Source organism: Canis aureus, chromosome 18 (genome assembly GCF_053574225.1).
Source record: "Canis aureus isolate CA01 chromosome 18, VMU_Caureus_v.1.0, whole genome shotgun sequence".
In the NCBI taxonomy this organism is placed as follows: Eukaryota; Metazoa; Chordata; class Mammalia; order Carnivora; family Canidae; genus Canis; species Canis aureus.
Genome location: NC_135628.1, coordinates 52,939,252 through 52,958,611, shown reverse-complemented (window position 1 = coordinate 52,958,611; position 19,360 = coordinate 52,939,252). Strand labels below are relative to the sequence as shown.

Here is a 19,360-nt window from a genome sequence, read left to right as displayed (position 1 = left end):
GTGCTCACCAGACACGAAATCTGCTGGCACCTTGATCTTGGACTTCCAGCCTCCAAAAGTGTGAGAAAGAAATGTCTGTTGTCTATAAGCCACCCAAACTCTGGTATTCAGTTACGGCAGCCCAAATGCTGGAAGACGCGATACTAACTTTATATGTATTTCTTCTCTTTACATTTACTCCTTCCTTCCTTCCTTCCTTCCTTCCTTCCTTCCTTCCTTCCTTCCTTCCTTCCTTTCTCCCTCGCTCCCTCCCTCCCTCTGTCCCCCTTCCCTCCTTCCTTCTATTCCTTATTAATCTCATACTTCTTCCATTTAGTAGATTCCTTTTTTTGTCTTGCTCTCTCTTCTGTGTCAAGCTTTCCTGAAGTGGATTTCCTTTCTCCCATTGTACAGATGACAAGCTGAGACTCAGAGTGGTTAAATAACTCGCCTAAGACTTAAGCATCCTCTGCACTGGGAGCTGGAGTTCCAATGAGGCCTGGTGTGGAGGCTCCATTACCTTCTTTATAAACCTGACTCTACCACCTTCACGTCAGAGACAGTACGTTCCTGAGGCAAGGATCCCAGGGGGCTGAGGATGACAATGCGCCAGTGAACTTAACTCAAGTGGGTCTAGTGGGCAGGCAGCACCAGACTCAGATCCTGATGGTAAAAGCCTAGAAAAACTACCCCAAATTCTTTTGGGGAAAGTAGGGTATATATATTTTTGACTTTGTGCTGTTGTGCAGACTTCTTTCTCACTAGACTCTGCAAAAGTCCTGCCTTTGGACTTTTGGTCCATGGTCAGTTGCTGCTCCCAGACCCTGCCAGCTGTTTGGGAGATGTGAGCTCTACCTCGGGGGAGAGCAAGAGAATGCCCAAGGTTGGAAAAGGTTCAGGAAGCATAACTTGAAGAACATGCCCTTCCACTATGACCCTCACTCCACTATGACATTTCCAGGCCTCTGCTCCAAGACCCCTGTTACAGTGGGCTGTACTTGGGGATGGGTTGGAGGGGGTTGCTTCTAAGGCTCATGACTGCTTGGAAACAAGACATCTCACATAGTTCCAGATGGCCACCAAGGGTCAAACACATTGTCCCCAAGTGCCTGTGACCCACCTCAGGCTGGTAGAGACTGGGTGGGTCATGGCACGGGTGCCTTTCTAGGTCCCTGGAGATGAATGCAGAGGCAAGTCTTTTAAGAGACAGACTATAGCCCGGACTTTTCAGCAACGTGGGACACAAATCCTCTCTTTTTATTTAAGTTTATTTCCATCGCTTGCAGTTAAAGAAGTCTTGACTGGTGTACAGAGACCAGCTACATCCCCAAGCTGCCAAGTGACCTACTTACTTAAGCTGTTCCAGGCATATCTGACACCCTCCTAGCCTGCTACAGCTTCCCCTCATTCCTCCATCACTTAAACTAGTACTGAGGGAAGGGTTGGCAGTTGTCAACTCTACTCTGAAATCACCCAAGGAAGTGACTGTTTGATGGGCCAGTCCCCTCCTCCATCCTACCCTGCCCCCCTCACTCCCAGTCCTCCCCAGAACCTGGGTTGAAACTGTCAGGTTCTAACTGTATCACAGAGATGATTGTCTGTGCTCTGTGCCTGCAATGAGATAAGTTGTCTTTTCAAGCCTGTGCACCTGGTTGGGTCTGCTATTGGGCTTCATGTTGTTGTTTGCTTGCCAGATTTTTCCTTGTTGTTCTTCTTCTTTTTTTTTTTTTTAAGTAATTTGGTGCTTCTCAAGGCTGATTTGCAGACCACACTGTGCCTCTGGGGCAGAATGTGCTCATTTTGCCAGCTCTGTGCTTTGGGGGAATCCTTTAGCCTGAATAACTGGTGGCCGGTTGCGGCCAAGCCTGGGCAGAGCTGACCCTGGTGAGGGAGGGAGGCCAGCCAGGCCTTGCCCTGTCACACACAAATAGCTCTTCTAAAGCCCCTCCACAAAGGGTGACAGAAAACAAAGACCAGGGGCAAAGTTAATTTATTTGACTTTTTTTTTTTTTTAACAAGAAAAAAAATTTTTTAAGTTACAAAAAAAGACATTCATTTACATTTTAGAACTTTCACACTCTGAGAATGAGCCATGGTGCCAGGTTTGGGTAAGTGAAAGGCTTAAAAGATCCCAGCCTGGCTGGGTGGTAATGATTATCTAGGTCATACTCTCCAGAACGGGTCTTACTCTGTCTATCTCATGAATCTCCGTTCTAGAACTTTCGATTCTTGACCCTTCTGATATCAAATTTCTTTGACCACTGAAGACCTCTTCAACATGTCACTTTCCCTCCCGCCTTGCCTTTGGCAGCCTTTCTTTATAACGGACTGCACATACCTTCACCCCGGTGTCTCAGCATGAACAAAACAGCCTCCGCCATTCAGGCAATTCACATCCCTCACCTCCTGCAAAATCACCTCCAAGTCCTCTCTCCCTGTAAGCACTTCTGGTCTCCCCTGCCCAACCCTATTTGCACCTCCAGGGAGCATTACCTGGCTCCCGGGACACTCTGGGAGTCAGAGGTCCTGAACTCTAGTCTCGGCCCTGCTACTTGTCTGCCGTTATGGTCTTAGGTATGTTCTTAGTTCTTATTTTTAAATTGTCAGCTATGCTGCTGCTTCAGAGGGATGTGGCTACACAGTAATAAATGCTGCCGTGCCCTGAAAAGCAAAAATGCTACGAAGTGGGAGCAGGGTTAGCCTGTGGGCCCCTGAGCACTGACACTCTCAGTTCAGCATTTCCGCCTGCTGAGGAGTGCGCTGGTTCAGCTGCTCAGTTGCCATGGTGCGAGGCCAGCCTTTGCATGCTGGTGTGTGGCATTTTTACCATCTGGAATGCAAGGTCCCTGAGGGTAAGGCTGGATTTTAACGTTTACTTGGTGAGCTTCTCTAGCCCATAGCACCAATCAGGACTGAGCACAAAGTAGGTGCTCGGTCTTAAAGTTAATAGCTTTGATTCAAATTTCCTTGAACAGATCCACCACCTAGAGTATGATGGCCTCATCATAGTGGCAGGATGGTGGAAAACCCAAGCCTCCTTGTTCATCCCACCAAACGTGACCTCTGGTGGGAAGGGCATTCCTGGCGGCCCGGCACTCACCAGTGCCAGTCCAGGTCTTGGGACTATTCGCTAAAGCCCCAGAACTTCCCCCTGGAGTATAAATCTACCCCGAATGAGAGGGAAACATGGTCTTGTTTGGGTGAGCCAGTCAGATGAGAACCACAATTTGGCATGCAAATCCCAAGTAGGGGTACTTCCATGTTACAAATCCAGTGTGGGATCATCCCTAGACCATTCCAAGGCCCATACTAAGGACCCCTGCTCTGGGGATCACCACCTCCAGTGAGGGATCCTCATTCCCTGATAAGAAAGACCTGTCTCCAGCAATTGGAGAAGGCCAGCGCTCACAACTGCCCCAGTAAACAGTCGTCAGTGCCACTGCCCCCCCCCATGGGTGGCTGGCAAAACCCCACAACCCCCGCTGAAGGAGTCATATCCTTTGTTATTCTCATTAAAACCACACTAAGTGGTTGCAGAGATGAGAACATGAACCCCCCTCCATTCGAAGAGCCCATCGCACAAATGTAATTCAAAAAATACATCCTGGATCCTTCCCCTTCCTGCTAACACGTTCTCCTACCTCCAGGTACACACATCTATATATCACACATGACAAAATTCATCTTCTTTTTGAAATAACCTGGTCCTTGGAGATCCGCTCAGGGCAATGCCATTGCAAACACTGTAATTTAACATCCGTCACAGTAGAATCATAGCCAGTTACCAAAGAACTAACTTGAGAGCCCTCAAGTCACTAGAAATGGGTTTGCCTCAGCCAGGCCCACCGATGGGATTGGAAATAGCATTCCTAGCTCTGGCTGGCCCCAAAGAGCCTGGAAAGGCTGATGTTTTGCTTTGAATCCATCCAGAATAAAATGCATAATAAATAATGTGTTGCTTGGGAGTTTGCAGCTATGTGGATGTAGCTTTCATGGTGCTCCCAGAATTCTCAGACAGAACCTTGCTTGATGGTCCAAAGGCTCAGCGGGTGCCTCCTGACATCACCCCAGGTCACGCTGAAGCATGCAGTGAGGGGGGAGGTGGCACAGGAAGGAAGCCTTTTGTGAGAACCCCAGATGCAGGTCACTGTTTGCCAGGTGGGTCCCCCTTCCCGGTGAGCATGGAATCCCGCATTCTTATCTTTGGTTTTGTGCCGTGGAGGCTTATGCCTTTGGAAGAGTGGCTCTGTGGTGTGAGAGAGAAACGGCTAGGGGCCAGGATAAAGGACACCCATACGGTCTCTCTCCTGGAGACACCTGGGAGCCCAGGTTCTCTCCTCGACTTGGGGAAGAGAAGCCTTCGAGGTCTCAGCACCCAGGGCTGAGGTCCAGCCGCCGAAGCATGTCCTGGAGGGCCGCCTGCAGTCTGCTCAGAGCCACCACCTCTGTGGAGTAGAGTGAGGCTTCCAGGACGCCGCCCAGGCTCTCAAAGGTCTCCAGGCCCCTGGCCCGGGGCAAGGGGCAGCTCTTGGAGGAGGCCAGCAGGTGGAGAAGGTCCCGGAGGTTCTCCAGGTCATTAGATATTTGGACCACATTTCTGGAATGCAGACTGTTGAGGATCTGTTGGTAGATGGCCAACGTCTGGTCCATCCTGGACAAACTCAGGACTGGTTGGAGCCCAGGAATGAAGTCCAGACCAGCGACCCTCTGTTTGGAGGAGACAGACTGCTGGGCCAGAGGAAAAGGGAGAGCAGGATCTCAGACAAGTCGGTTCTGCAAGGTGTCGGCCTCTCCCATGAGCGTGGAGGTCCGCTCTCTTGCTTGCCTCCTCTCCTCCTTCCTCACCACCCTGGCCCAGGCCCTTGTTTCTTGTGCCCCAGGGGCTGCCAAGCTTCCAAGCTGTTTCCTGGACTTCTGTACTCCTACTCTTCCCAAATCACCCTGCCCTCCCCTTCCAGACCAATCCTCGCAGGTGGTTCTCTCCTGGAAATGGCCTCTGCTGTAGACCCAGCCATGAGGCCTGATTCTTACTTAGTGAAGTCTCTTCCCCAGGCACTGAGGTCCTCCTGAAGTGCCCCTTCCCCAGACATCATCACCCTCTTTTGCCCCCAGAGGATTCCTTGCTCCCAGTCAGGTTCTCCAAGGCCTTTTACCCCCTCAGGAGTCAAGGCTGGACCTCCTCCACCACCCCCCTCCCCCGCCAAAGAGTGTCCCATCTCACTCCTCTGCTCCAGTAACACTGGTTACCAGGAGTTCTCCCCTTCTCCACTGCCTGTGGCACTCACTCTCTGCACCACCCAAGCCGGGACACTCTGGACCTATCATGCGTGGCCCCATGAAAGCAAGGAGACTCATAGACTTCTCTCTTAAAATGCCCAAGGCTCTTATCTAGTTCTGAGCTGTCCCTGCTTCTGGCCACCTAACTTCTTCCTGGCTGCCCAAGGCCACTGTCAGACATCCATAATGGGCAGGAGATGTGGAAATCTCTAGATTGCTCCGTGCTGGGTGAGCAAGCAGGCTTTTAAGACCAGGGGCTACTAAAAACCACAACTAAACTTTTAATGAGGGCATGCTGTGTTCTGGTTCTGTTAGGGTGGGTGAGGGGAGATCACTTGCTTTAACTAACTGAATCTCCTAACAATCTTGTGAAGTCCCTTATGATAGTCCCACTATCAGGCTATGGAAACTGAGGCTTCGAGACATTGAGGAATTAGCTTAAGATTTTACAGATAGAGAACAGAAGCGTGAAGATTCACATTTGGTCTTCCTAATTCCAAATACAGCTGTCATCTGGGAAATGGCTGAAGGTCTAGGCCTGTGGACCCCAGGGCTAACAGTAACAGGGAGAAGCTTCACAGGGCTAGAGTTCATCTAGGAAGAATGCCCAATGATGAGTACATTCTAGAGATGTGACAGAGGCCTAGAGGGGATGCAACTAGGAGTCTGGTCACCTGCCAGTGGGACACAAAGACCTTTATGGCTCTCTCTGGTCCTAGGCACTAGGACTTGCATCAGAGAGGAAGGAGAGGGAGAAGGTGGGAGATGGAGAGAGAGGAAGAGAAAAGGCTGCTGTTTGTACCACGGGGAGGTGTCAAGGCCACCATGGCCCCTATATGTGGCTGCACAGGCCTCAACTACCATCTGAGGTCCTGGTTTCCCCAAGGGCCGGTCTTGGTTCTACTTTGTCTTCCCAGACCCTCCCTACCGTGTGTGAAATGTCATTGATCCTGGCGACAATCGTCTTGATGAGGGTTTTGGTGTCATCCTGGACTTTTCGGATTGGCACAGCTTCAACACAGGACAGATAGGGCCAAAGCCACAGGAATCGGCACAGAGGTCCACAACGCATTTTCCTTCCCCGGCTGTGCTTCTTGGGCCTGAAAACAGAAGGAACCACGCATAGCAGGTTGCTGGTATCTCAGAAAATACCCATAAGTCCTGTTACCAACCTCATCATCGGATGTGGATAAAAATGAGACTTGCCTTCTGCCATAGCAATCATCTCCTCAGTGTCAAAGACAATTTGTTATCTAGAATTACATTAATGAAATGCATGTCCGTGGGGAAGTAAGACCTGACCAAATAAACAACAAAGTGATGTGGAATAGACCACAGAGCAGTAAGCCAGTGCATGAGTGAATGGATGTCGTGGTATGACTTTATTGCAAGCTGTGAGGAAGAGATGGGCTTTTAAGGTCTGGTCTGAATCCAGCCATTTAATAGCTGCCTGACTTTAAACAGATCACAAAACCACTAAAAACTCCACCTTCATCTCCTGCAATATACCTATCTCTAGACTTTTATGAGGATCAAATGAGACAATGCATGTGCAAGAGCTTTAAAGGTGTTGTGAAATGTACTATATTACTATCCTTATTACTAGAGATTATGTTACTTGCCGTCTCCATTACTCTCCCATGGCAGCCTACCGATACCTCTGTGATGGCGTTTATCACTGGTTTTATTACTTCCTTTCTCTCCTACTGGGAGCCTGAATGCAGCCAGCACTGGCAGAAGATCTGCTAATGTGTCAGATACAGCGCCAGGCACCAAGGATAGAATCGTGAACAACAGATGCTCTCTACTCTCAGGTTGCTTATGCTTTTTTTTTTTTTTTTTTTAAGATTTTACTTATTTATTCATGAGAGACACAGGGAGGCAGAGACATAGGCAGAGGGAGAAGTAGGATCCCCATGGGGAGCCTGATGCAGGACTTGATCCAAGGACCCTGGAATCACAACCTGAGCCAAAGGCAGAAGCTCAACCACTGAACCACCCAGATGCCCCACTTATGCGTTAATAAGAGAGATAAACAGGTAAGCAGACCATTCCAATACAGGAAGAATAAACTTCACAAGAAGAACAAGTGCAAGATGTCACAGGAGTACAAAGGGGGCTCCCTGAAAGAGGTGTCACCTGAGCTGGGTATTAAAAACCCAGTATGGGTTAGTAAGAATGGAGAGTGGTTGCCACAAGAGGCCAGAAAACAGTTGGTTTAAAGGCATGGAGGCAGAAGAGACTATATAACGTGTTCATCCAGAATGTTTGACACTTTCAAAGTCATGGCACAATGAATTCTAATATTAATAATATGCAGATCCTTGAATAAGCAGCAAAGTTTTAATGAGATACATAAGACAAAAGGTAATAAAGTTAAATGTATGCGAGTCTGTGATCCATGCTAAGGTTGTGTGCATGAGCCTGAAATGATAATCAAATGTAAGTAAATATTAGCATGAAGGTTCTGGAGAAGGCAAAAGAGTTAATCTCTGCTTTTTATGTTTTGTCTCATCTGGGTCTTAATAAAAACAGATGATACATTTTCTGTCCACAGGTGGCAATATTAGTATAATTCATATTCTAGCAATATAATAGAAATAAACTATTTATATATTATTTATAAGGCTTGATCAAAGGTATGCTTTTGTTTTTAAAATTTTATTTATTTATTTAAAAGAAAGAGTGAGCACAGGCAAGGGGGAGGGGCAGAAGGAGAGGGAGAAGCAGGCTCCCTGAAGGGAGCCTGATGCAGGGCTCCATCCCAGGACCCCGGGATCATGACCTGAGCCAAAGGCAGATGCTCAACCACCGAGCCATCCAGGTGCCCCAAAGGTATGCTTTTAATCTGAAATTTATAAAAAGGGGGAAAAGGAGGGTCAAGAAAATGTGTTAACTTGCTCAAACAAGCAAGTGGCAGAGTCAGGCTTCTGCTTAACCCAGAAAGGCTGGGGTGCTTTCTACCCACCCTACAGTTTCTCCAGCCTCTAAGGAGAGCCCCAAATTACAAACCACCCCAATGCTCAACAAGATACCTCCTGGGACCATGGCCTTTGGAAACAAATACCTTGCTCTAGGCTGATGCTATGCGATTGCACCCCCACATCGACTTCGAATATGAAAATATCCTTTTTTTTTTTTAAGATTTATTTATTTATTCATTCAGAGAGAGCGAAGAGAGAGGCAGAGACACAGGCAGAGGGAGAAGCAGGCTCCACGCAGGAAGCCCGATGTGGGACTCGATCCTGGGTCTCCAGGATCACACCCCGGGCTGCAGGCAGCACTAAACCGCTGCGCCACCAGGGCTGCCCCGAATATGAAAATATCCTATGTAATTCAGGAGGAGGCACATCAGATGTTTCTATGCTTGTTTTCTCTCTTAAAAAGTGGAAGCTCCCTCTATTAACTACTGATTATGTGAGTAAACATTTCCACCAAAGGTTTTTGGAATGGAGTTAAATAGAACTAATCCCCAGTATGATTCCATGAAGCCCTAGCAAAGGTGGAAAGTATAGTGGTTAGGTCCCAGGGTTTCAGTGAGTCCCTAGGCAAATTCTTAACTTCCCTACAGAATCCGTTCCCATTAGTGAAATGAAATTAATAACACCACCTGGCTCTAAAGGGTAAATGAGGTGAAACTGTCAACCCTCTGCCTGTTGTGCGTTTTTGTGCCGAGGGGCAGGGGATGGGGGAGGTCAGCAATTTGGGAATTGTGTGGTTACTGGGCAGGGCTGAAACACTGGGGTAACATTGCCTGTAGCCAACCCCAAATCTAGCATTTGGCCCGTTGCCTCCCTTGGGCATTCTCAACAGGGTGCCTGGTATTTCTGGGTGTTCCCCCTGCAGCACAAGATTGAATGGTACCCTTTTCTAGGATTCTTGGGTATGACACCCTCCTTCCCGAGAGAATTTATTACCAGATTAACTCTGCTCGTAGTCGCTCTCACATAATGGCCACCATGTAACATCTGAGTGGGAAAACAGTTTTACAAGCCCCTCTATCACCGCTGATAATATGCTTCAGTGGATGCAGAAAATACATTGTAGTTCCTTGAAATGTGGAACTGAGAAGCTGCTGGTAAATCTGCCTAAGAGGAGGAGGCCAGATTTAGGGGAGTTCTGTAGAGAATCCATACCAAGTCCATCTGAGATCCAAGTGGAGGAGAGAACGTGGCCCACCAACACACACAATACATGTGCTTGCATACACAACACACATCACATACACAAACACATCAACACATCAAACCCTTTTATTTATTTATTTATTTATTTATTTTTTTTTTTTATCAAACCCTTTTAGTAGAAGCAGCTAGTTGTCTCCAATATCTATTCTTTCCTTCTTCCCAAGTAATAGAATATCCAAGTTTAGATGGTGATGTGCCATCGAGAATAAATACTACACTTCTCAGCTTCCCCCAACTAGGTTTGGCTATGCCACTAAAGTCTGGCCATTAAGTATCAGCATGGCTGCTGTGTGGCAGCTCTTGGGTTGTGTGCCTCTGCCTCTTCCTTTTTCATCCCTTCCCCCATCCCATGCCTGAGCTGCAGATGTGGTAGCCGGGGTTCTGGTGCCATCTTGGATCACCTTATGAATGGTGGGCTAGAGAGCTGGAGACCAGGTCCCTGAGGACTTTGTGGAGCTGAGTGACATACTGGCTGCAGACTGCCCCCACCACGCCCCACCCAGACTTGTGCTATGTGTGTGAGAGAGACATAACCTCTGTCTTGGTTAAGCCACTGTTATTTTGGGTCTCTGCTAAATGCAACCAAACTTAATGCTAGTTGATTTATATGCCTGGACATGGGCATCAGGACAAAGTGGATGTTGAGTGTTCCTGGGTTCACCTGAGTACCTGGGTGGGGCCTGGCTGTGGCCCAAGAAGATGGCTGGCAAGAGCAGAGTTTAGGGACCAGAGAGGGGAGGGATAATTCAAGACAGCAACTACAACTTCACTAAGCACAGCGCCTGACACATAATAGTTACTCAGTGGATAGCAGCTGGTTGACAGCTAATGTGTACTGATCGCTCACTGTGGGCCACGTACAAAGATGAAATCACAGGAGGGTGGGAATCGGGACTAGGAAGGGACAAGGCTGAAGACTGCTGGTTTTCTCAGAAGCCCAGGGAATACACTGCAGTATTTAATGTTGTCAACTATTAACACATATTATTTGTTAGAGACAAAAGTAAAGAACAAAACTGTGCTCTTGAACAACCAGTTTGCATAATTAGCTGTAACTCAAGGAAGAATGTTTAAACAGACAGCATGCCCAGGGTAACTCAGGGGAGGGAGACGTGTGTAAAATTATGAGCTCTAGAGTTCAGCAGAACTCTGCTTGAGTTGGAGTTCAGGACCTTGGGCAAGTTTGCCGAACTCTCTCACACTCAATTTTCTCAGCTATAAAATGGGAATGATACAAACTGTCATTCCCACTTGAGGCTGTCCTGTGGATGAAATGAGGTAATGTGTGCAAAGTGCTAACTCCTTGCCTGGCATATGGTCAACCCCAATACACCTTAGCTGTTATCACCACTATTTCCAGCTAAGGAATCAAGGAGGTGTCTTGGAGGAGGTGGCATTTCATAAGGGCCATAAGAGTCTGGAGGAATTGGGTTTGTGAAGGTGGAGGAGGGGAGCAGCCCAGCCGAGGGCTCAGAGGCTGAAGAACCCCTGTGAGCTCAGAACACGGTGGCTCACAGCCTGCATGAGAGGTGTGATGGGCCAGGAGGTGGGGAGGGCTTGGGCCCCGAGTGCCGAGTAAGGAGGCTAGGCTTCTTTCATGGAAGTGAGGAGCTCTGACCATTCCCAGGCTAATGCTTTCAGCCCAGGTGACAAGAAGGATGGAGATGGAGATTGGCAAAGGCACGGGGAGGGAGTTGCAACACCACTGATTTGCTCAGTTTTGCTTGATTTGCTGGTTACGGCTGGTGGAACCTCAGGCAGACCTATCCAGCTAACAGCTGAGATTGGGAGTCACATTCAGAAAAACAGGGCCACACAAGTAGACCGAGCAGTGCCCAGGTGGAAAGAGCCAAGGTGGGAGGAACAGGGAGGACAAAGGTGATTGTCAGCCAGCTGCCTGGGCTGCAAAACCTTTTCTCTCTAGAAGTTTCCAAAATGGTTTTGAACATTTAGGAGCTGTCATTGTCTGAGAGTTAAAAGGTGAACTGTTGACATGTTAATACAACATCCTGTCTCCTTTATTTCTCTCTGCCCATTATTCAAGCGGGGACTGGGGAGGGAGATGGGTACCTCTGGGGGTACCAATGGGTGGCTTGCACACTGGCCAAGGCCTCCCATTCACTCTGCTGGTGCCCTGCTCGTCCTCTGGACTTCCTGTTCACCAGCTTTCACTGTCACTTTCCCTCTCCCTAATTAAGACCCTGCCACTCCCCATCATCTTTACCAGCATCCCCTACAATTCCCCTATACTGGTGCACTGGAGAAGAAAGGAGAAAAACCAGAAAATGGAGCCTCCCAGGGAAAAGGAAATGTCACCATAGAAAACAGTTCCAACAGTTCCAAGGCCAGGAGGAGAGGTGCACATAACCACACCTTCCATGCCACCACAGTTTCTACTGCCCAGGTTCACCTGGGGCCTGGGTGCCGGTCCTACCTCTATTCATCTTTAGCTGACCCCCCCAACCCTGCCCCACTTCTATGAAGGCCCCCTCACCTCTGCCTTCACCACAGACAAGCTCACCCCTTCCTTCCCCCAAGAAGCTGGTGGCCTCCAGATATGACCTCCTTCACCTTCACTCTGGTCCTAGGAAATGAGGCAGACCAGCCTCTATGCCAAGATAGGGGGTGTGCTTCTCTAGATCCAGGCTGGATGGTTTGCTGGGCCAAGGTCAGGCCTGCCTATAGCCTTCTGATGAAGGCAGTGGGGGGCAAGGAGAGCTTAGGGTCACAGAGCCATTTGCTGGTGGGGACTGCTAGCCTTGAGCTATCCAAAGTCCCACGTCTTCTCCTGGTTGAAAGCGCCAGAAGTTAACAGGGACCCAGCACATACTTCTCTCTTCCTTCTCTTCTCCAGCCATGGGGATTTCTACACCCCTCTCTTCAATAATCCTTGATGTGCTAGTGTGAATTAAATTCAGATAATGTGATATTTGCTATTAATTATGAGGGAAAAGCTTTGGATGGTCTAAGCCTTTCCTTGCAGAAATTCTTCCTGTGGGCTCCCTCTCATCCTTTCCTTCTACTCTGCTTTCCTGTCTCCGTAATTCTAAGTTGGAAGGGACTTGGGGACAAGGAATAAACAAAGGATGAATAGAGACAGAGAAGCCTGGATGCTGGTCATTCAAGCTACTCAGAATCCAGTGGAACAAACAGAAGCTTAAATAACTCACTTTAATACAATCTCATCAAGGTTATGAGGAAGGAACATAGAATCTGGGGAGCATAGAGGAAAGAAGTAACCCTAGAAAGGTGAGGACAGCTTTGCAAATGAGACAGTATTTGAACTGAGACCTTAAGGACAGGAGTCCTCCAGGCGGAAGAAGGCAAGCAGGGCATTCCAGACCAATGTGACAGTGTGGAGTTGGGAAAAACTATGGTGGGTTTAGGAGAATTCAATATGGCAGAATGATAGAGCATGTAAGGCTAGAGAGCTAGAATGTCCCAGGCTGGATTCCACCTCGTGGGGGAATCTGCCCTCTCAGAACACACACACACACGCCCTGGAGGGGCATGACCAGTGGTAGGCAAGAGACCGAGAATACTCTTCTCCTCCTTCTCCTATCTCTTTCTCCTCCAAACCCTGATCCGGTCAATTACCATCTCTTCCAGGAATTGAAAGTAGGGCTTCAGAGAGCCCAGTTTGTCTCTGTTGAGGGCTCAGAAGCTCCAGGTTAGCTGCGATTGCCCTCATGTGCATGGAATAGCTGAGGAAGACCAGAGTTCATCCTGTAACAGGTGGGTTACAGTCAGTGCCTATGCTCCTTCCTGAACCTTCTTTCTGGTTCCTCACCTTGTTGGTTCTGGACCCTCCCTGTCCTTAGCCTCCACTGTGAGATACTCTTCCACGTAGACTCGGGTACATTTCAGCTCTCTGATTATATTTTTTAATCCAGGGGATATAGATAAACACAAGTAAGAGGAACAAATGTCAAGAAATCAAATTCACTTACTGTGAGTGATATACTCCTAAGAGTTCTGTTTTTTAAATGTGGGTTGCAATATGTTGTTTGACACACTGAGCTAGCATGAGTGGTTTTCTCTTATCTGCAACTGAAAGCCTTGTTTCAGAAATGTTAACCTACTTAACCAGCAGCCAGAGTGTGGGTGTGGGGGTTATAGTCTTCGTACTCCTCATAAACCACCCTCAGATCTGATCCTCATTAGGGATAACACATGGGTTTCCAGTGTCAACTCTGATCAATTTTTAGCAGCTACCTGGAGCACTGTGTGGAGGCGGCCCTGAAGTTCCTCAGAGGCGAGAGGGTACCTCCATCAACTAGTGATGTCTTCCAGGTGCAGGAGTCGGGGACGTGCTACTTGTTCCAGCATTTCCCGAGGGCCTGGCACACAGCAGGTACTCATTAAATAATTGTTGAAATAAATCAAATATTTCCCATCTCTGATCTTCATTGTCTCACCAGGTTAACCTACCTCTACTGTGGTTCACCTGCGCCTGTCTCAAAGTCACATCGTAGGATTCACTTTTGCCCAGCAGGAATCCCTAGGAAATTATTTTTTAAAAGATCTTATTTATTAATTAGAGAGAGAGAGAGAGTGCACAGAGGGAGAGGGGGAGAGAGAGAAGCAGATTCCCTGCTGAACAAGGAACTCAATGCAGGGCTCCATCCCAGGACCCCGAGACCATGACCTGAGCTGAAGGCAGATGCTTAACTCACTGAGCCACCCCAGGCACCCCCCTAGGAAACTTTCTTAATGATAGAAATCACTTTGGCTTCCACATCTCCCTTTAACGGGTCTCTTGGTTGGCTTCCTGCACCTTTTATGTGTCCTCCAGCACCATGTGGATCCCCATTCCTTTCAGCTTCCTTAGTTCCATTCATCAGCCTGGCTCCAGCTGCTCTGGGCCTCCTGCCCTCCTCAGAGACCCCTCTCCCTCTTTTCTTCTCTGTAGCCCCCGCCTTTGCACTCCTCCCCAGCCCAGTGCATCCCCAGACTACAAGCACAATGTGCATACAGGTGGGGATGAAATCTTCAATGAAATCAGTGAGATGTCGGCATTGGCACCGAGCACGAATCCAGTTCTGGAGCGGGGCAGGGGGGATACTGACAAACTGAGCAGGAAAGCTTGTAAAATGCAGTTTGCACATCTGTTGTCACACATAGAATAAGCACAAAGAACTCCCTGAGCCCAGGCATCAGGTGTGCTGTTTTTAAGCAGAAACAACCTCTTTCTACTTCTCTAAGACAACTGTGTGGACAAAGTAGAATTTCAAGGCTCTGGGCTGGCAGGCCAGAACGGAGCTGCTGCCATGGAACCCTACTGCTGGGAAGGACAGGGTCTACTGATTGACTGCAAGACAATTTGGCTCAATTTTCCTTTAAATCACACGCATGCTGTTCATGGATGCATACCTCCCAAGGACTCCACTTCCCTGAAGCCCTATCTCTCTCCTCAACCCCCTCATCCCCTTGGGTGACATCTAGGCTGGAGTGGGGACAATGACTGGGTCTGTGAGTAGAGCTCTCCCAAGTGGCCACCTCCACACCCTGCACAGGCCACTCAGACATGAAAGGCATCTGCCTGCGGCTGAAAGGCAGGAATTCATTGCAATCTCCCTGGCTCTGTCCTTGGCGCTTGGAGCCATTTCCTGGAACGGAGGGGGAGGAAAATATTTCCCCCAAATACCAAGAAGAGTTATTTTGGGCATAAGATGTACAAAATATGAGAAGGACGCTCCTTTGGCCAACATGGAAACGTTCCCCTCAGCCTAATGTCCTCGATTGCTAGAAAAGGGAAGAACCTAAAAACATTCACTGTTTTTCTCTTGCCTTCTCCCCCTACCTAAGTGAGAGAAATGATTGGCTTGACACCTCTGCTCATGAGGACGTTAGAATGGCAGCGACTATGGTTCTGCAGACCAACCTGGTGGGAAAGAGATTGGGTATCTCTCTCCCACTAGTCCCAGCTCACTGCTGCCCACCTCAGAACTCTACAGGGGAACTTAAGAGGGATGACAGTGGTTAGGTCCTACAAGGGGGAGGCAAGGAACTATGCTCCTTGGTCTGGCCTACAAGTATCTGCCCTCTGCCCTGCCCACCCCAAAGACCACCCTTCTAGCAGAAATCAATCCTTTCATCCTCTCCCAAACTGCTCTTCTCAAATGACAAGCAGGCCGCTTGTCTTGGATCCAGCTGTAAGTAAGGATTCACAATTCCAAAATGCCACCATCTTGAAGCTCTAGAAACTGGAATGGGAAGACAACCACACTCACAGTGAATGTAAACCAGGCCAGGAGAGGAGGGGACTCGACCTGGGGCCCACCTGCCAACAGCGGGTATTTGCGGTATTGACTAGAGAGGCCGTAACAGTTGGGAAACACGCAGTAGGCCCTTCCGTGACCTGCTGCTCTGTCACCTTAGAAAACCCCAATTTCTTTTTTTTTTTTTTTTTTAAGATTTTATTTATTTATTCATGAGAGTCACAGAGAGAGAGAGAGGCAGAGACACAGGCAGAGGGAGAAGCAGGCTCCATACACGGGGAGCCCGACGTGGGATTCGATCCCGGGTCTCCAGGATCACGCCCTGGGCCAAAGGCAGGCGCTAAACCGCTGCGCCACCCAGGGATCCCAGAAAACCCCAATTTCATCCACTGTGAAGAAGACCGTTGGCTTGGCTTGAAGGCCAGATGTGGTGAGACTCGTCAGAATCTCTCTGAGACATTTGGGGTTCTTCCTGAGTTTTCTTTCCGCCTCTACTCCGCAGTGCTTCCCTTCCTAGGCTTTGGCCTTATACAAATCCTTGCAATCAGACACCAGAGATGAAGACCCCCCGCTGGAAAATGATGCCCGAATTCTTAGCCGCGGAGCAAAAGCTAGTCCTCAGAAACCCAGCGCTCATCCCGAACCCCCAGCGCCCTCAACTTCACCGCCTCCGGATGGGGGCAGGGTACCCTGATCTTTGGGGATGTGCTCGAGGCAATTTCCACAGCATCTCAGCAGCTGGGCCGCGGGCTCTGACAGTCTCCTGGGGCCCCGGCGGCTCCATGGCACAGATTCCTGCTCCGTGGGCACCGGCACAGCCCGGCCCCGAATCCAGATCTCCCCGCTGCCTTCCCTCCCGTCAGAACCCCGCCACGAAGCCGCCAAGGTCCAGAACCAAGCCATGCGCCCCGCCCCCTCGCGCGCCTCAGTTTCCCCGGCGTTCGGGGGGGGGGGGTGCCTGGCCCAGAAAGACCGGCGGAGAGGGAAAGAGCAGCGCGCCCGGGCCCTTACCTCGCAGCTGCTGGCGCCGCGACTCCTCCGGGGCTCCATGCCTGCCCGCCCCTCTTATAGCCGCCCGAGCGCAACTTGCGCAACTGGCCGGCAGGCCCGCCGCGCCCCGAGCGCCAGCCCCCGCCCCGCCCGGCGGCGGCCGCGGGCCCGGGCCTCGAGGGAGGGCCTCGGCTGCCGGAGCCCGCGCGCCCCCGGGGCGGCCCCAAGGGCGGGGGCGGCTGGCGGGAGCGCCGCGTCCTCGAGGGCCCGGGCCCGCCGGGGACCTCGACCAAGCGGAGCTGCCCCGACGGCCCGGCTCTCCGTGCGCCCCGCGCCCGCCGGGATGGGCCGGGGTGGGGTCGGCTCCCGCGCCCAGGCGCGCGCTCCGCCCGCTCCACTGGGCGCAACGCCCCGAGCCCGGCCGGGCACGCGGCCCTCGGAGCGCCTCGGACGCCCCGCGAGTCCTCCTCTACCCCGGGTTTCCCGCGTACGCAGGACGGTGCACGCAGCCGCATTTCCTCACCCGGCCTGGGAGTAGGAGCCTGAGCCTTCGTCGGGCTTGAGGGACGCGGAAAACTGAAGTCCATGGAGGTTCAGTGACTTTCCCCAGAACCACCAGCTGGGAAGGAGTAGCGATGGGCCGGGAGCCCCGTTCGCGTCCCCACAGGGGGAGAGCAGCCCTGAAACCGAACCGTTAAGCACCAGCCCATCTTTTGAGGGGCCAGTTGGCAAGTTCTTTTTATTTATTTATTTATTCATTCATGAGAGACACACAGAGAGAGAGGCAGAGACAAGAAGCAGGCTCCATGCGGGAAGCCCGACGCGGGACTCGATCCTGGGTCTCCAGGATCCCGCCCTGAGCCAAAGGCAGGTGCTAAACCACTGGGCCACCGGGGCTGCCCCGGTTGGCAAGTTATGTGGGTGAGCCAAATCCGACCACCACCAGGACCACCATGGCCCCGAGCTAGGAATGGTTTTTGCATTTTTAAAGAGTTGAAAAATATAAAAATAAAAGAAGAATAGTTATGGACATGACCATTATATGAAGTTTACATTTTGGCATCCCTAAGTAAAGTTTTGAATTTTATCCAAAAAATTCCGGGGGCAACTTTTCCCTCTTGTACCTACATACCCTCTGATGTCGCCTCTTGGTCTGAAAAGCCTAAAATGTTTATCATCCCACCCTTAGAGAGAAAGTTTGCCAACACTGGAACTAGAAAATACATTGCACGTTAGCTCTTCTGGGTCTTTATTCCTGCCAGTCGTGGGTGGGCATGCAGGACTGCTCAATCAGGCCTTCTCCAAGCACTGGGGTCTCTTCTTCCTGGTTGAAGTAGCTTGTCCTGGTCACCTTTCCAGCCAACTCCCCTCATTCCAACTGGCTTGCGTGACCTCTTCCCACCTCTGCCCACAGGCTGTAAGTGGAAGGCAGGCATCAGGTCTCCCTTTTATAAGTCCTGGTAACGGGGGGCCTCCTGGGTGGCTCAGTGGTTGTGTGTCTGCCTTTGGCTCAGGTGGTGATCCCAGGATTTTGGGATCGAGTACCACACAGGCCTCCCTTCAGGGAACCTGCTTCTCCCTCCACCTATATGTCTGCATCTCTCTGTGTTCTTGATGAATTAAGAAAAAAAAAAAAAAAAATCCTGGTACGTTTGCAGTGCCAGGTGCATGTGCTCAGAAGAAGTTTACCGAACAGAACCTCAGGGGCAACATGCACCACAGAACTGATTATTTCTGACCTTCAGTATTAGTGCCACCATAGTGGGGGGACTCCTCTAGACTCAAGGCCACCGGGAAGCAGATATTTAAAATGTGGGAAAACACACCTGCAGTGATGATGGTGTGGAGGGGACATGGAACGGTAGGCTGACATAGGTCCTGGCGGCACCATCAGATCACATTGGAGACTTTCTTATGGAAACATGTTCCCCAAAGGTTGTGTGCTCCATCAAGACTGCAGGGCTCTGTTTTGTTCACTGCTATATACCCAGCTCATAGTCCAGGATCTAGCATGATGTATATCATTTTTAAGACATCTTTTTATTTTTTATTTTTTTTAAGATTTCTTTTATTTATTCATGAGTGACACAGAGAGAGAGAGAGGCACAGACATAGGCAGAGGGAGAAGCAAGCTCCATGCAGGGAGCCCGATACAGGACTCGATCCCGGGACTCCAGGATCACGCCCTGGGTCGAAGGCAGATGCCCAACTGCTGAGTCACCCAGGCGGCCGTTTAAGACATCTTTTTAAATGAAAATTTCAAACATATGGAAAAGTATGCATCACCTAGATTTAATGATTATTGTCTTCCTATATTTGCTTCATTTACTTTTTGGCTAAAATATTTTAAAGGCAATTGCAAACATCATGACATTTCATCCTTAAATACTTCAGTTTGTGTCTCTAAAAGATAAGGAAGTGGGTTCCTGAGTGGCTCAGTGGTTGAGTATCAGCCTTTGGCTCAGGTTGTGATCCCAGAATCTTGGGAATGAGTCCCGCATCAGGCTTCCTGCAGGGAGCCGGCTTCTTACTCTGCCTGTGTCTCTGCCTCTCTCCATGTCTCTCATGAATAAATAAGTAAAATTTTTAAAATAAATAAATAAAAATAAGGAAGCATTTCCCCCATAACCACGAGACTATCATCAGACAATTATAATTTCTTAGCATCACAAAAGAGCAACACTACATTCAAATTCCCCCAAATAT

The 19,360-nt window shown here is 49.7% G+C and overlaps 1 protein-coding gene across 4 annotated transcripts; it reads right to left on the bottom strand.

Moving 5' to 3' along the window:
* Positions 1-1,951: 1,951 nt before the first annotated feature.
* Positions 1,952-16,799, bottom strand: LEP (leptin). Of its 4 annotated transcripts, none has more exons than XM_077857231.1 (5): positions 16,676-16,705; positions 13,875-13,944; positions 13,659-13,783; positions 6,185-6,356; positions 1,952-4,707 (listed from the first exon to the last, which is right to left on the bottom strand). In XM_077857231.1, exons 4-5 carry the CDS (start codon positions 6,326-6,328, stop codon positions 4,348-4,350), a joined length of 504 nt encoding a protein of 167 aa, XP_077713357.1. In that variant the 5' UTR covers positions 6,329-6,356; positions 13,659-13,783; positions 13,875-13,944; positions 16,676-16,705; the 3' UTR covers positions 1,952-4,347. The 4 variants fall into 4 exon arrangements, with proteins under 4 accessions (XP_077713357.1, XP_077713360.1, XP_077713359.1 ...); XM_077857234.1 differs by having other exon boundaries at positions 1,952-4,704; XM_077857233.1 differs by lacking the exon at positions 13,659-13,783 and having other exon boundaries at positions 16,676-16,697.
* Positions 16,800-19,360: the final 2,561 nt, after the last annotated feature.

Excerpts from the sequence above, each read along its gene's own strand:
- LEP (XM_077857232.1), bottom strand. The coding sequence starts at position 6,328 with ATGCGTTGTGGACCTCTGTGCCGATTCCTGTGGCTTTGGCCCTATCTG. Across the intron at positions 4,708-6,184 it reads TCAATGACATTTCACACACG|CAGTCTGTCTCCTCCAAACA; the intron begins GTAGGGAGGGTC and ends CCTCTGGCCCAG.